This window comes from Nerophis lumbriciformis, linkage group LG15 (assembly GCF_033978685.3).
Source record: "Nerophis lumbriciformis linkage group LG15, RoL_Nlum_v2.1, whole genome shotgun sequence".
Classification (NCBI taxonomy): domain Eukaryota; kingdom Metazoa; phylum Chordata; class Actinopteri; order Syngnathiformes; family Syngnathidae; genus Nerophis; species Nerophis lumbriciformis.
In genome coordinates this window covers 12,593,213-12,608,419 of record NC_084562.2, presented here as the reverse complement: position 1 = coordinate 12,608,419, position 15,207 = coordinate 12,593,213, and the positions used below count along the sequence as shown (strand labels likewise).

The window sequence follows — 15,207 nt, the reverse complement described above, 5'->3', positions numbered from 1 at the left end:
GAGAAATGTGTACATGTAAACAAACTACGAGGCATAATGATGCAATATGTACACACAGCTACCTTGCTAGCATGTTAGCGTCGATTAGCTTGCAGTCATGCCAGTGACCAAATATGCCTTATTGGCAGTCCACACAAGTCAATAACATCAACAAAAGCTCACGTTCGTGCATTCACGCACAGCATAAAACGTTTGGTGGACAAAATGAGACAAAGAAAGAGTGGTATAAAACATGTATTTCTGTGGAATTGTCAGAGAAAGTGTAAACATGTAAACAAACTAAGGTGCGTTCAAGGTCCGACGAAATTAGTAGGACAAATTATTGCTCGCCAAATACTCTCATCAGTGAAGCGTGTTTAGTACAGACAGTGGGATTTCTAACAATTAGGAAGGTTTAGGTCATGATTTTCCTCCTACAGAAACCATATTGAAACAAAAAATATATTTTTTACCCTCATCTTTTATCCATTTTCATACATTTTTGAAAAAGCTCCAGGAAATATTAATTTTCAGTTTTGCATTGTTTTACTATTGTTGTGTGAGTAAACATGGCCCCACTTTAATGGCATCTGGTTGCAGCAGCTCTCTGCTCTTTTATTTCCCCCTTTGTGTTATTTAATGTTTCCCTCTTGTTCTTTTTATGTGTTTTTACCTTATTTTTGTGGACTTTTTGAATCTGCACTGCGACCACATAATTTCCCCGTAGTGGGATGAATAAAAGTCGATGCTTGTCCTCCTATCCTTCAACTGCTTCATTCACTAAGTCCGCTGCATGCTCCGTCTTTGTTTTTGTTGATTTATTTCTTTAATTCAATGAATATAATTTGCTTCTTCTTTTCAGCACTGTCTTTCACACCCACTTTCTTCCTTCCCATGGTTGGAAAAACGCCAATCTCCAGCTATGAACTAATGCTAACGAGCAGTGTTCTTAATTAACTATTTAACTAGTGTTAATCGTTACTTTAAAAAACAAAAGTGACAACACCTCCGCTCTGGACAGGCTCCAGACAGGCTAAACTCCTCCAACCTCCGAGGAAAAAGCTATGAACTATGGGAGACCGAGCTTTCTGCTGCGCCGCTCCCAGTCTGTGGAATGCTCTCCCTGACCACCTGAGGGCACCACAGACTGTGGATGCTTTTAAAAAAGATTAAAAACCCTGCTTTTTTTTTTTTTTAAAGCCTTTTTATAGATATATGCATACTAGTTCTAGCTATTAGGCTGTTCTAGTTTTTATTTTTTATTTTTTAATTTTTTAATCTTTTTATTATTATTTTTTTTTTCAATACACTGTAGCACTTTGAGGTTGTTACAAATAAAATCTATTATAATTATTATCATTATTAAGTGAACTACTAACCAAATCACTCTTTAATACTCATTGACTATGGAAAGTATCAGTATGCAGTTGATGGACGTTTCATGAGAGCAGAGTAAAAGGCATTGCCTGTTGCCAAGTGATTTAGCAAATGTCAGCAAGAGCGCGCTCTCAGCAGAATTTTATCTCACCTGGGTGTGTTAGCTTAGCAGCGGCAGTATGCCAGCTGCGACAGCAGCTCTGTTGAATCTTTTCACTGGCTTGTGTTAGTATAGAGACTGAATGTGTTTGGTCTTGTCCACAAACGGGGCATTGTAGGATGGCAAGCTTGTCACTTCAATCATTGATTTGTTGTTCATTATTCCCTCATGGTAGTAGTGTGCATGTATTACATGTTGTTTGCTGTGTGATGTTGCCTCCTAATATTTGATATCAAGATCATTTTAGTGTGGTGCTGGTTGTTGTTTTCACGAGTAAAAATATATTTTCTGCATTGAACTAACAGCGTTTTAATGTTTACAATTACTAGTTACTAGTAAAACTAACAGTGTTAGTAATACCGTCATTAAATAACGCCTTTATTACTAACACTGCGGATATTTTCCTGTGGCGGGGAAACTCGTAACCCAAATTTTTGCTGCCAACCTAAAGCAGTGGTCAGCAACCCAAAACGTTGAAAGAGCCGTATTGGACCAAAAATACAAAAAACAAATCTGTCTGGAGCCACAACAAATAAAAAGCCGTAGATAAGTGGTATAATGAAACCAACACATGACGCAAGTGTCTATATTAGCTATAACAGCCTACTATCAAAATGACTATGTGGCTTATAAGCCGGTACGCCCAATGTACGGATCAATTCTGGTTTTTGCTTACCGACCTCGAAGCAATTTTATTTGGTACATGGTGTAATGATAAGTGTGACCAGTAGATGGCAGTCAAACATAAGAGATACCTGTAGACTGCCCTATGATGGCAATAAGACTCAAATAAACAGCACCAACATTTTATATGTTCCATTGAAAATATAAAACATTACACACGGCGCTCAAAAATCCATCAACATGTTTTACTACGACTTTGGTAAGCTATGAAGCCACACCGCTTGATGGATTGTCGGCGCAATAAACATACAAGTATTATTATGGTGCATATATAAGGTAAGACATATTATCTGGCGTTTTGTTTTGCAATATTATGCAAAATCTACTTTTCTTACCTTCTGGAACCTGCTGATGTGTATTTGGGATCTGCATAAATCCTGTAAAATTGCGCGCGTCCGCCTTTGTAGTCTGTGCTGACACCGTAGTGGATAAGCTTCTTCTTTTTCTCTATCTTCTTGTTATGGGACATTCATCCTCCGCTATTGCCATTTGTAATATAAAGTAGTGTAAAGTTCTTACTTATATCTGCGAGTAAACTCACCATGAAAGCGCTAAAACATACCGGTATAGTAAGTTTACATTATCCACCCAAGTTATTAGAGAGTTCCAGTCGGACAATTTTTCATGGGACACATTGTTGTTGTTTCCAGATGCGGAGATGCTGCTCCGTTATTGATTTAATTAAAGTCTGAATGTCATTAAAACAGTTAGCTCCATCTTCCATCCATCCTTTACACACTGATGTCAGTTTGTTATGCAGTACCGCCTGAGGGATCCAAGGTCACGGGCATTCAATGTCACATGCAGTGATTTCTCCAGATTCTCTGAACCTTTTAATGATACTACAAACCTTAGATGGTGAAATCCCCAAATTCCTTGCAATAGCTGGTTGAGAAATGTTGTTCTTAAACTGTTCGACAATTTGCTCACACATTTGTTCACAAAGTGGTGACCCTCGCCCCATACTTGTTTGTGAATGACTTCGCATTTCATGGACTCTGCTTTTATACCCAATCATAGCAGCCAGCTGTTCCCAATTAGCCTGTTTACCTGTGCGATGTTCAAGATTCAAGATTCAAGAGTCAAGATTCAAGATGCTTTATTATTGTCCATTCTTTAACATGTACAAGACACATACGAACTGCAATTTCATTTCCGGCACAGTCCCACTAAGAGCAGACATACGTTTACAGGGAGACAAGACGGGACCGCCAACGGATCAGCCATTTACGGCACTCCTTAAAAAAGGTGGGAAAAAGGTGATATTGGGAAAGGGGGAAGAGTAAAAAAAAATATCAGTCTAAGGCTGGACCCTCGGGAGGGGGTCCAGACTGAGTCCATGGGAAAAAACCTCACATAGCATAGCTCACATAAACATGTTACATATAATCACACAAGTGGTAAAGGCGTTGGTTGAGGAAGGGGCGGGTGCGTGCATGTATGCCCAATTAAATTGGGTGTGATGTTGAAATGTTTTTGTGGACTGGGGCCGATCTCAAAGTTCAACGGCAGGTGTTGTTGAGAAAAAGGGAGGTCAAAAGCGTCCATTGTTGATGTGTCCTTGGGGGTGTTTTTCAAAACAGCCTGTTCCTGATAGCATCAAGGCCATTCAAGGGAGTCAAATCGTAGATTAGGATGTTCTTTTCTTCGAGCAGTCAAAACAATGACTTGCCTGCTCTATGTGTCCGTGCTGGTTTCTCTCAAATTCAATTCAATTCTCCTTCTCAGCAAACTTCTCCATGATGTGATCCATTTTGTGATTCAGTTCAGAAATCGCCACAGTCTGTGTTCCCACAGCCCGGTCCAATCCTTCCATTGTGACGAACAGCCGTTGGGCTCCTTGAGTGGCTGCCATCGTCTTCCCAATTTGACGATACACCAGAGCAATGCCCAGCCCAATCAGCAGTTGCCACGGTTCCAAATAGGAAGATGTCGTCCACGTCCTCGATGGAAAAGACTGAGAGGCACATGATTCTCCATTTATCCCAGGAGTCTCTCACATACCCCGCAGCAATGGTTCCATCAACCTCTTTTCCTTGTCGAAAAGACTTTGTCAATTGCGCCGAGAGTCCAGCTCATATCCATGTTTGATATTTAGATTCTAGGACAGCGCAAAGAAAGCGGCTTCAAAAAAGTTCAGACAAGACAAAACGAAGAGAGCAAGCAGGAAAGGAGGGAGCGGAGAAAAATGCGACCGCCCTCACCAGAGGCAAGACAGAAAAATTAAGTGTTTGATGAGCATTCCTCAACTTTCTCAGTCTTGTTTGCCACTTGTGCCAGCTTTTTTGAAACATGTTGCAGGCATCAAATTCCAAATGAGCTAATATTTGCAAAAAATAACAACATTTTCCAGTTTGAACTTTAAGCATCTTGTCTGTGCAGTCTATTCACTTGAATATGGGTTGAAAAGGATTTGCAAATCATTGTATTTTGTTTTTATTTACGATTTACACAACGTGCCAACTTCACTGGTTTTACGGTTTGTACATGAACGCAACATACACAAACGTCCCTTAGAAGTATTTTCAAAGGCAGCGTAACTGTCTCCTCATCTAAGAATGGACGGTTTGTCATCCCGGTTGTTGCTTAATGGCCTTCATTACGCAGCCCCCATTCTCTTTTTGTCTGGAATAAAAGGTAGACTGCACCGGCGCTATCTCCGGCAATTGTGACGTTATCACCGACACGGCAGGTATAATCGTCAAACTGGTACGCTGTACAGCCGACAGACAATCAGCTTGTTAAGTGCTCTCCTCATAAGACCACAATGGAGTACCCCGGTGCAGTAATCAGTGCAAAGTCACCTGACAACCGCCGTGATGTCAAGTGAACACTTTTGTTTTTAATAATAGGAGTTTGTTCCAGGTAAATCGCTCTCTGGAAACTCATAATATCTTGCCAATCTTTATTATTAATGAGCGTCATTCGCATCCATTCATCAAATCCTAGACCACCGCGCTCCTGCGGTGAAATTACGGCGGGGTCTATCTCGTTTGTCATCCCTGTTTTTTTTGTTTTTTTTTATCTTTTCGCAGCAAAGGAGCCAAGGGCAGCCGGGAAGCTTGGAAAGCACCGGAACGCGCTCAGATGACAGCGAGGACAAAGAGCAAAGCAAAAAGATAAAGCCTCCGAAATACGACTGAGCGGGTCATCAAAAATGCAGATCTTCTGCGTTCCTCTCAAACTCCGAAGAGCACACCCCTGGTGCATTGTCACAGACACACTGTCACACACATATACACACACACATTCGCCACACAAGGTCAGCATTGCTTGCAAAAGCTGGGACTGGAAATGTCAACACAACAACATGGCATGCATTCTAAGAAGAAAAAAAACAAACAAAAAAAAATCATTCTGAAAGGTAGCGATGGCACTGGAAACTTGTTTCATGATTGTTCATTTGATGTTTACTTTTATTCTTAGTAAGGACACTGCTTTCTAATGTGTGATCTTTCTAGAAAAAAATCCCTTTGCACTGTTACGGTCTGACACAGTATCCTAAGATAGGCATACTCATTGACTAAGAGGAAAAAGGACAAAAAAAAAAAATATTACTACCAAACTTAGACTATTGTTTGTCGCTCACTGTAGTTGAAGGGGAACTGCACTTTTGGGGGGGAATTTTGCCTATCATTCACAGCCCTTATGTAAGACTAGAACACATACACTATATTGCTAAAAGTATTTGGCCACCTGCCTTTACTCACATATGGAATCGTCCAAAATGTTTTGGTATCCTGGAGCATTCAAAGTTCCTTTCACTGGAACTAAGGGGCCAAGTCCAACTCCTTAAAAACAACCCCACACCATAATTCCTCCTCCACCAAATGTCACACTCGGCACAATGAGGTCCGAACAGCACCGTTCTCCTGGCAACCTCCAAACCCAGACTCGTCCATCAGATTGCCAGATGGAAAAGCATGATTCATCACTCCAGAGAAGGCGTCTCCACTGCTCTAGAGCAGTGGTTCTCAAATGGGGGTACTCGTACCCCTGGGGGTACTTGAAAGTATGCCAAGGGGTACGTGAGATTTTTTTTAAATATTCTAAAAATAGCAACAATTCAAAAATCCTTTATAAATATATTTATTGAATACTACTTCAACAAAATATGAATGGAAGTTCATAAACTGAACATCAAATCAAGTAGGCTATTCCATTTATTACAATGCAACAATGCAATATTCAGTGTTGACAGCTAGTTTTTTTGTGGACATGTTCCATAAATATTGATGTTAAAGATTTATTTTTTTGTGAAGAAATGTTTAGAATTAAGTTCATGAATCCAGATGGATCTCTATTACAATCCACAAAGAGGGCACTTTAAGTTGATGATTACTTCTATGTGTAATAATCTTTATTTATAATTGAATCACTTGTTTATTTTTCAACAAGTTTTTAGTTATTTTTATATCTTTTTTTCCAAATAGTTCAAGAAAGACCATTACAAACGAGCAATATTTGCACTGTTATACAATTTAATAAATCAGAAACTGATGATATAATGCTGTATTTTACTTCTTTATCTCTTTTCTCAACCAAAAATGCTTTGCTCTGATTAGGGGGTACTTGAATTTAAAAAATGTTCACATGGGGTACATCACTGAAAAAAGGTTGAGAACCACTGCTCTAGAGTCCAGTGGTGACATGTTTTACACCACTGCATCCCACACTTTGCATTGGACTTGGTGATGTATGGCTTAGATGCAGCTGATCGGCCATGGAAACCCATTCCATGAAGCTCTCTGCGTACTGTACGTGGGCTAATTGGAAGGTCACATGAAGTTTGGAGCTCTGTATCAACTGACTGTGTAGAATGTATTTGCACTATGCGCTTCAGCATCCGCTGACCCCTCTCTGTCAGTTTACGTGGCCTACCACTTCGTGAATGAGTTGTTGTTGTTCCCAAACTCTTCACTTTTCTTATAATAAAGTTGACTTTGGAATATTTCGGAGCGAGGAAATTTCACGACTGGATTTGTTGCACAGGTGGCATCCTATGACAGTTCCACGCCCATTCTTTCACAAATGTTTGTAGAAACAGTCTCCATGCCTTAGTGCTAGATTTTATACACCGGGCCAAGTGATTAGGACACCTGATTCTCATCATTTGGATGGGTGGCCAAATACTTTTGGCAATATAGTGTATGTCTTTCTTTGTTTATGCATTCTAATTTGTAATGTACGCCAAGTACAAGAAAGGGGTCCATATGGCCCCACTCGCCGCGGTTCACCTGACACATGACGCATGACAAATTTGAGTGGCGCTTTTCTTAGTTTTCAGCAAAATGATTGAACCCCCTCGTCCTCTCACACGAGATCCACCCGGGAATGGGGCCTTATGGATCCCGTTCCTACTGTATTGCACCCGATAAGACTTCTTAAAAAAAGCACCCCAAAACCGCCAAAAATACTCCATTTACATGTTTTGACATGCATGTTAACCAAGCATTGGTGATATTGTTAGTATAAGCGGAAGTGCATAGGAACTACCTTTAACTAGCCTATGCTGCTATATTGGCATATTGAGCCGGTGAGCTGCTGCATCGCCTCTGAGTTGGTAAATGTTAATTAATTCTAGAAAATAAACCATGCCTCTCACCTGGATAGACATGAAAAGACTCATGTTTTTTTTTTTTTGTGTTTTTTAACTTTAATTGTTTTGCCAGTGAGAGCAGACATTGTACAGTAAGTGATTGTGGTATTATGTTCATGGTTTGTGTTTCTTGTTAAGCACTTAGCGATACTGCTACTTGCCTCACTAAGCCTCTAAAACGTGTAGAAGTCCCCCCTTATATTCAGGCTAAAAATTATAAGGTTCGGGGTCATCGTTTGTCCCGAAGTTGTCGTTGATGGCTGTCATGAAATCTGTCATGATTAGCGGTAGTTGTCATTGAAGGAATTAGCAAATGTTGATATGCGTCTGTAAAATTGATACCTTGTCGTATGCTTAAAGTAAGCAAAATAGGTAAATATTACATGTTATGAGTGTACCTGTTACTACAATACATATCTACTTATAGCATGTATATAAAACAGAGGTTTTTGAATGGTTTTAGAGCACTTTATAGAATCCCATTTTTAGCTGACTCTTGTTAGCATTTATTCACAAGTCAGAATGCATTAACAAATAAAAGCTTGCATATGTAAGGATTCTAAATGATAGGCAAAATTCCTCCTAAAAATGCAGTTCCTCTTTAGAGTTAATTTACTCCTCCACATTTTGGACTTAGAGGCTCAAGTTGGCTGGCCAACTGTTCAACATTTAGTATTTCCGCACTCTTTCTGCCTTTACCACACCAGAGGCAAACGAGCCAAAGACTCACAATGGGTCGTCTCCCCGAAAAATGTGCCATGCACTGAGTAGTTACTCCTAGCTACATGTATCTGTGTTCTCTGACCTTTGTGTGTACTTTCAATAAACTGTAATTTTCAGTAAACGTGAAGAATAAATGGCTATTTGTGGGAAAACTACGAGTCAGTATGTTTGTGATCAACAGAGCAAAATTTGCTCAGTTATGCAAATAGTCCTTGTGTTTTTTTTTCCCCCAATTGTTTCCAAAACAGTGCTCCAATTATCCAATAACCACACTCTGTTTGCTAAATGACACACTTCAATCAAAACATATACACATATTACATAAACACTATTCATCTTCAAAGGATGAGACTTGTATTGCAGTCGGTTAAAACTGTAAACAATACAAAAACACATTTGTAAATAAAAAAAAAATCTACAAAATAAAATGACTCATCATTTTTATGTAAGTGATCATTTACATGACAAAAATGTAAATGGACAAACCCACAACATTCTTCATTGGGAATGTTGCGATCAGGTTTTAATGCTGCCGATCCCGCATGAGTGGTATCGGCCAATACCGATACCGATCACATGTATTAACTGTACATTTTTCAGTTTATTTATAGTGAAGGATACTGACAGTTTAATAATATCACTAATCAGAGAGCTTTACACGCGAATGCTAGCCGGTGTTCCTCGCTGGTCCATTGTTCGCTTCGTGTACATGGACGAAATGTATTTAATCTGATCCTCTTTCGGATTACTGTGTTAGCGTGTACATGGGACTTGAAAAAAATTATATTAAATCAGAATACTTTACCTTGACATGCGCAGCACGTACCGTAAACAAAACTATGTGTTATTGTTTGTGCTGTGGCGCCATCTTTTGGATGAGTTCGCTCACTGCAGGTGCTGAAGAAGCAGTCGACTTCCACTGTAAATAAACAAAGCTTTGTGCATTTCTGCATTTCTGCTTGTCCGAGGTTATTTATAATTGTGTTCCTTTTCTTCACTACTTTTGTTTTACCTCTCTTTTTGAAATGGAGCTGTACTATGCCTTTTATGTCGGGATTATGTACGAATTGCGGCACATCTACATGTCTCAACATTCTGTGTATGTGTTTGAGGCTAGTTTAGCACTTGGAGTAGCTGTAATGTCGTGAACAAAACAGCTCGGGATCCTTCCTTTTAATGTTATATCGACACATGACACTCCATACCATACTTTTGTTTTTGCTAGTCTCGTTTTAAAGCAACAAACTCAACAGCACGGTATTTTCTGGACCCTAGGGCGCATCGGATTATATAAGGCTCACTGCCGATGAGCGGGTCTATTCAGGACTTTTTTCATACAAAAGGCGCACCGGATTATAGGGCGCATTAAAGGGGTCATATTATGATATTTTTCTAAATTTAAAACATTTCCTTGTGTACATAACATGTAATGGTGGTACTTTGGTCAAAATGTTGCATGGATTATGTTCTACAGACCAACTTCAAGTCGCTTCAGGATGCACCGTTTTTGTGGGCGGTCTTAATTATTTGAATGCCCCATAACAAGAAGATAGTGAACAAGAGGAAGCTTATCGACGACGGCATCACCACGGACTCCAGTGGCGGATGTGCGCAAATTTTCAGGACTTATGCAGATCTCCAATACACATCAACAGGTACCAAAAGGTAAGAAAAGTTGGTTTTGCATAATATTGCGAAACAAAATGCCAGATAATACAGTATGTCTGCTAAAGGGTGCCATTTTGCGGTCCTTATAACACACCATAGTAATAGTTGTATCTCTGACTACGGTAGCCGTAATGGGCCGACAATCCATCAAGCGGTGAGGCTTCAAAGTCGTACTAAAACATTTTGACAGATTTTTGAGTGCCGTGTGTGATGTTCTATATTTTCAATGGAACATTTAACGTTTTGGTGTTGTTTACTGGGGTCTTATTGCAGTCTACACGTATCTCTTATGTGTGACTGCCATCTACTGGTCACACTTATCATTACACCATGTACTAAACAAAATTGCTTCGAAGTCGGTAATCACAAACATAATTATTCCGTACATTAGGCGCACTGTCGATTTCTCAGAAAATTAAAGGATTTTAACAGCGCCTTATAGTCCGAAACATACGGTATATAACGCTACATCTGTACATGTTGAATGGGGGGAGACAGCAGCAAAACAATCGCTTAATTCCGAGACTTTTACATTTAGTCCGAAACCACCACCAAAGTATATCTGACATCAAAGATATGCCCAGTAAGGATAATTCCAACCCGAATTTCGGAAGATGTGTTTTTATGCGCTACAATCCAAATGACTTTCAAAATAAATCACCCGTCTCGATCGGATTAAAATTTTAATGCGATTAAATGCGTCCATGTGCACATAGCTTATAGTTTAAAATTCTAAGTTTTTCCAGGCAATCCTAAAAGCCACGTATTCTGCCTTGAGCTTTTACCGGGGCTGTCATTAATATAGTTTATTCCACACCATAGTACAGTGAACAATACATACTCATTACGCTGATGGTTCACTCTCTGAATGTCTGTCAAATGTTACTGGATACAGTGGCTTAATGTGTAAATAGTTTTTATTTAGGGTTGTTTAGAGATATTTGACGGGTATTATGGAAAATATTGTGATAATTATTGTGATAATTAATGTGTAATTAGTTTTATTTAGGGTTGTTTAGAGATATTTGACGGGTATTATGGAAAATATTGTGATAATTATTGACATCGGCTTGGATTTCTCTCAGCCTGACGCAATTGAACCATCTGAACCATCTTTACGATGCCTGTTTGTTCCACATTGGTGTCCTCGACCCTCAATCCTATGTAGACAAAAAAAAACAAATGTCACAGAAAAGGATATCAAAAGTGATGGCAAGTACAGTAAGCCGTAGTTCTAAAGCAGGGGTGCTCATTACGTTGATCGCGATCTACCGATCGATCTCGGAGGGTGTGTCAGTCGATCACCAGCCAGGCATTAAAAAAATAGTCCTAAAAATGAGCGATCATAAATCTTCACAATGACGTCGCTTTCGTCACTTGATTGACATTCACGGCACCCGAGGGTCTTCTGAGATGACGCTGGCTGCTGCCAGCTCATTAAAATTACCGACTGGAAGGCGAGAAACACTTTATTTCAACAGACTCTGGCGCCATACCTGTCGTCAAAACTCCAAAGATCGACTGCACAGTTGCACAATAAAAGCTCTGCTTCATCCTGCCTGTGCTACCAAAATAAGAGTCTCAGAAAGCTGGCGTGCACAAGCTAGCAAGCTACGGAGTTTGCCGACAATGTATTTCTTGTAAAGTGTATACAAAGGAGTACGGAAGCTGGACAAATAAGATGCCAAAAACCAACCACTTTCATGTGGTATTGGACAGAAAGGAGGACTTTTTTTCTACTCCATTCGAAAATGCGGACGTTATCATCACCACTGTCTGATTCCAATCAATGCAAGTCATCACAATCAGGTAATACACCAACTTATATTCTTGTCTTCATGAAAGAAAGGAATCTATATGTGTTAAACATGCTTGTATTATCTTTAACCACCTTTAAGTTGTTAACAATATTAACTATATGTGTTAAACATGCTTGTATTATCTTTAACCACCTTTAAGTTGTTAACAATATTAACTATATGTGTTAAACATGCTTGTTTTATCTTTAACCACCTTTAAGTTGTTAACAATATTAACTATTTGTGGTAAACATGCTTGTATTATTTTTAACCACCTTTAACTTGTTAACAATATTAACTATATGTGTTAAACATGCTTGCATTATCTTTAAACACCTTTAACTTGTTAACAATATTAACTATATGTATTAAACATACTTGTATTATCATTAAACACCTTTAATGTATTAACAATATTAACTATGTGTGTTAAACATGCTTGCATTATCATTAAACACCTTTAACTTGTTAACAAAAACATATATTTCATAAATAAGTAAATATAAATTATATATATGAATGAGGTAGATCCCCACGACTTGATCAATTGAAAAGTAGCTCACCTGCAGAAAAAGTGTGAGCACCCCTGTTCTAAAGGATTGTCTACTTAGTTTACCGTATTTTTCGGATTATAAATCGCTCCGGAGTATAAATCGCACCGGCCAAAAATGCATAATAAAGAAGGAAAAAAACATATATAAGTCGCACTGGAGTATAAGTCGCATTTTTTGGGGAAATGTATTTGATAAAATCCAACACCAAAAATAGACATTTGAAAGGCAATTTAAAATAAATGAAGAATAGTGAACAACAGGCTGAATAAGTGTACGTTATATGAGGCATAAATAACCAACTGAGAACGTGCCTGGTATGTTAACGTAACATATTATGGTAAGAGTCATTCAAATAACTATAACATATAGAACATGCTATACGTTTACCAAATAATCTGTCACTCCTAATCACTAAATCTGATTAAATATTCTTCCTCTGTGTCGCTTCTAAACAACTCTGCCAACTCCAAAGGTAGACAATGCGCCGCTTCCTCTTCTATCGGTACGTCGCTTACGTCAGAGTCATCGTCCGTTGCAGTTCCAATTATTCCAGCCTTTCTGAATCCGGACAGGATGGTTTCGGTTTTCACTGCGGTCCTCTCCAAGGTTTCTCATAGTCATTCACATCGACGTCCCACCGGGGTGAGTTTTTCCTTGGCCTTATGTGGGCTCTGTACCAAGGATGTCGTTGTGGCTTGTGCAGCCCTTTGAGACACTTGTGATTTAGGGTTATATAAATAAACATTGATTGATTGATTGATGACTGAAGCCCATGCTTTGTCGATCCATCCAATGACATCCAGAAAACTTGCATGGCGCATTCTCCCGGTACGGAAGTAGTAGCAGGTAGCATCTTTTTTTTCCACAATGCACTTCTGCCATGACCCGCCCCCGCCGAATTTTTATTGGTTGACGTGTGTGTGACGATTGCTGATATACGCCTAGTCCAGGGGTCGGCAACCCGCGGCTCTCGAGCCGCATGCGGCTCTTTAGCGCCGCCCTAGTGGCTCTCTGGAGCTTTTTTAAAAATGTATGAAAAATGGCAAAATATGAGGGGAAAAAAAAAAATGTTTTGTTTTAATATGGTTTCTGTAGGAGGACAAACATGACACCAGCCTCCCTAATTGTTACAAAGCACACTGTTTATATTAAACATGCTTCACTGATTCGACTATTTGGCGAGCGCCGTTTTGTCCTACTAATTTTGGCGGTTCTTGAACTCACCCTAGTTTGTTTACATGTATAACTTTCTCCGACTTTCTAGGACGTGTTTTATGCCACTTCTTTTTCTGTCTCATTTTGTCCACCAAACTTTTAACGTTGTGCATGAAATGTGAGTTTTGTTGATGTTATTGACTTGTGTGGAGTGCTAATCAGACATATTTGGTCACTGCATGACTGCAAGCTAATCGATGCTAACATGCTATTTAGGCTAGCTATATGTACATATTGCATCATTATGCCTCATTTGTAGGTATATTTGAGCTCATTTAGTTTCCTTTAAGTCCTCTTAATTCAATTTATATCTCATGACACACTATCTGTATGTAATATGGCTTTTAATTTTTTGCGGCTCCAGACAGATTTGTTTTTGTATTTTTGGTCCAATATGGCTCTTTCAACATTTTGGGTTGCCGACCCCTGGTCTAGTCTCTTACCTGAATGAGCTCAATAATATTATTTGATATTTTACGGTAATGTGTTAATAATTTCACACATAAGTCGCTCCTTAGTATAAGTCGCACCCCCGGCCAAACTATGAAAAAAACTGCGATTTATAATCCAAAAAATACGGTACCCGTTTTCTTGATGAAAATTTCCGCTGAGATTTTTGTCAGTGTCAGTCCATGGTTGATAATGTGGTCAATAAGTGTCGCACAGACGTCTTGAGTGAAATTTGGTCCTCGTGCCAGTGATGTACAGATCGATACTGAGCTATTGTTACCACAGATTAGTGTTGTCCCGATAACAATATTTTGGTACTGGTACTGGTACTTTTCGATACTTTTCGGTAGTTTTTGATACTTTTCTAAATATACGGGACCACAAAAAATTGCACTATTGGCTTTATTTTAACAAAAAATCTTAGAGTACATTAAATATATGTGTCCTATTTCCCTAAATAAAATAGTGAACATACAAGACAACATGTCTTTTATTAGTACCGTATTTTTCGGACTAGTCGCAGTTTTTTTCATAGTTTGGCCGGGCTCCAGTGCGACTTATATATGTTTTTTTCCTTTTTTATTATGCATTTTCGGCAGGTGCGACTTATACTCCGAAAAATACGGTAAGTAAGCAAACAAAGGCTCCTAATTTAGCTGCTGACATATACATTAACATATTGTGTCATTTTCCCTTCTATTATTGTGTCAAAATTATTAAGGACAAGTGGTAGAAAATGTATTATTAATCTACTTGTTCATTTAAAGTTAAAAGTTAAAGTTAAAGTACCAATGATTGTCACACACACACTAGGTGTGGCGAAATTATTCTCTGCATTTGACCCATCACCCTTGATCACCCTCTGGGAGGTGAGGGGAGCAGTGGGCAGCAGCGGTGGCTGCGCCCGGGAATCATTTTGGTGATTTAACCCCCAATTCCAACCCTTGATGCTGAGTGCCAAGCAGGGAGGTAATGGGTCCCATTTTTATAGTCTTTGGT

The 15,207-nt window shown here is 39.1% G+C and overlaps 1 protein-coding gene across 1 annotated transcript in view; it reads left to right on the top strand.

The window, feature by feature from the left end:
- luzp2 (leucine zipper protein 2) overlaps positions 1 to 6,705 on the top strand; it is a 433,448-nt gene extending 426,743 nt beyond the window's left edge. Inside the window, exon 12 of the mRNA XM_061974821.2 lies at positions 5,236 to 6,705. Within this exon, the coding sequence (XP_061830805.2) occupies positions 5,236 to 5,343 (108 nt within the window). The 3' untranslated portion in view covers positions 5,344 to 6,705. The remainder of the gene's footprint in view (positions 1 to 5,235) is intronic.
- Positions 6,706 to 15,207: the final 8,502 nt, after the last annotated feature.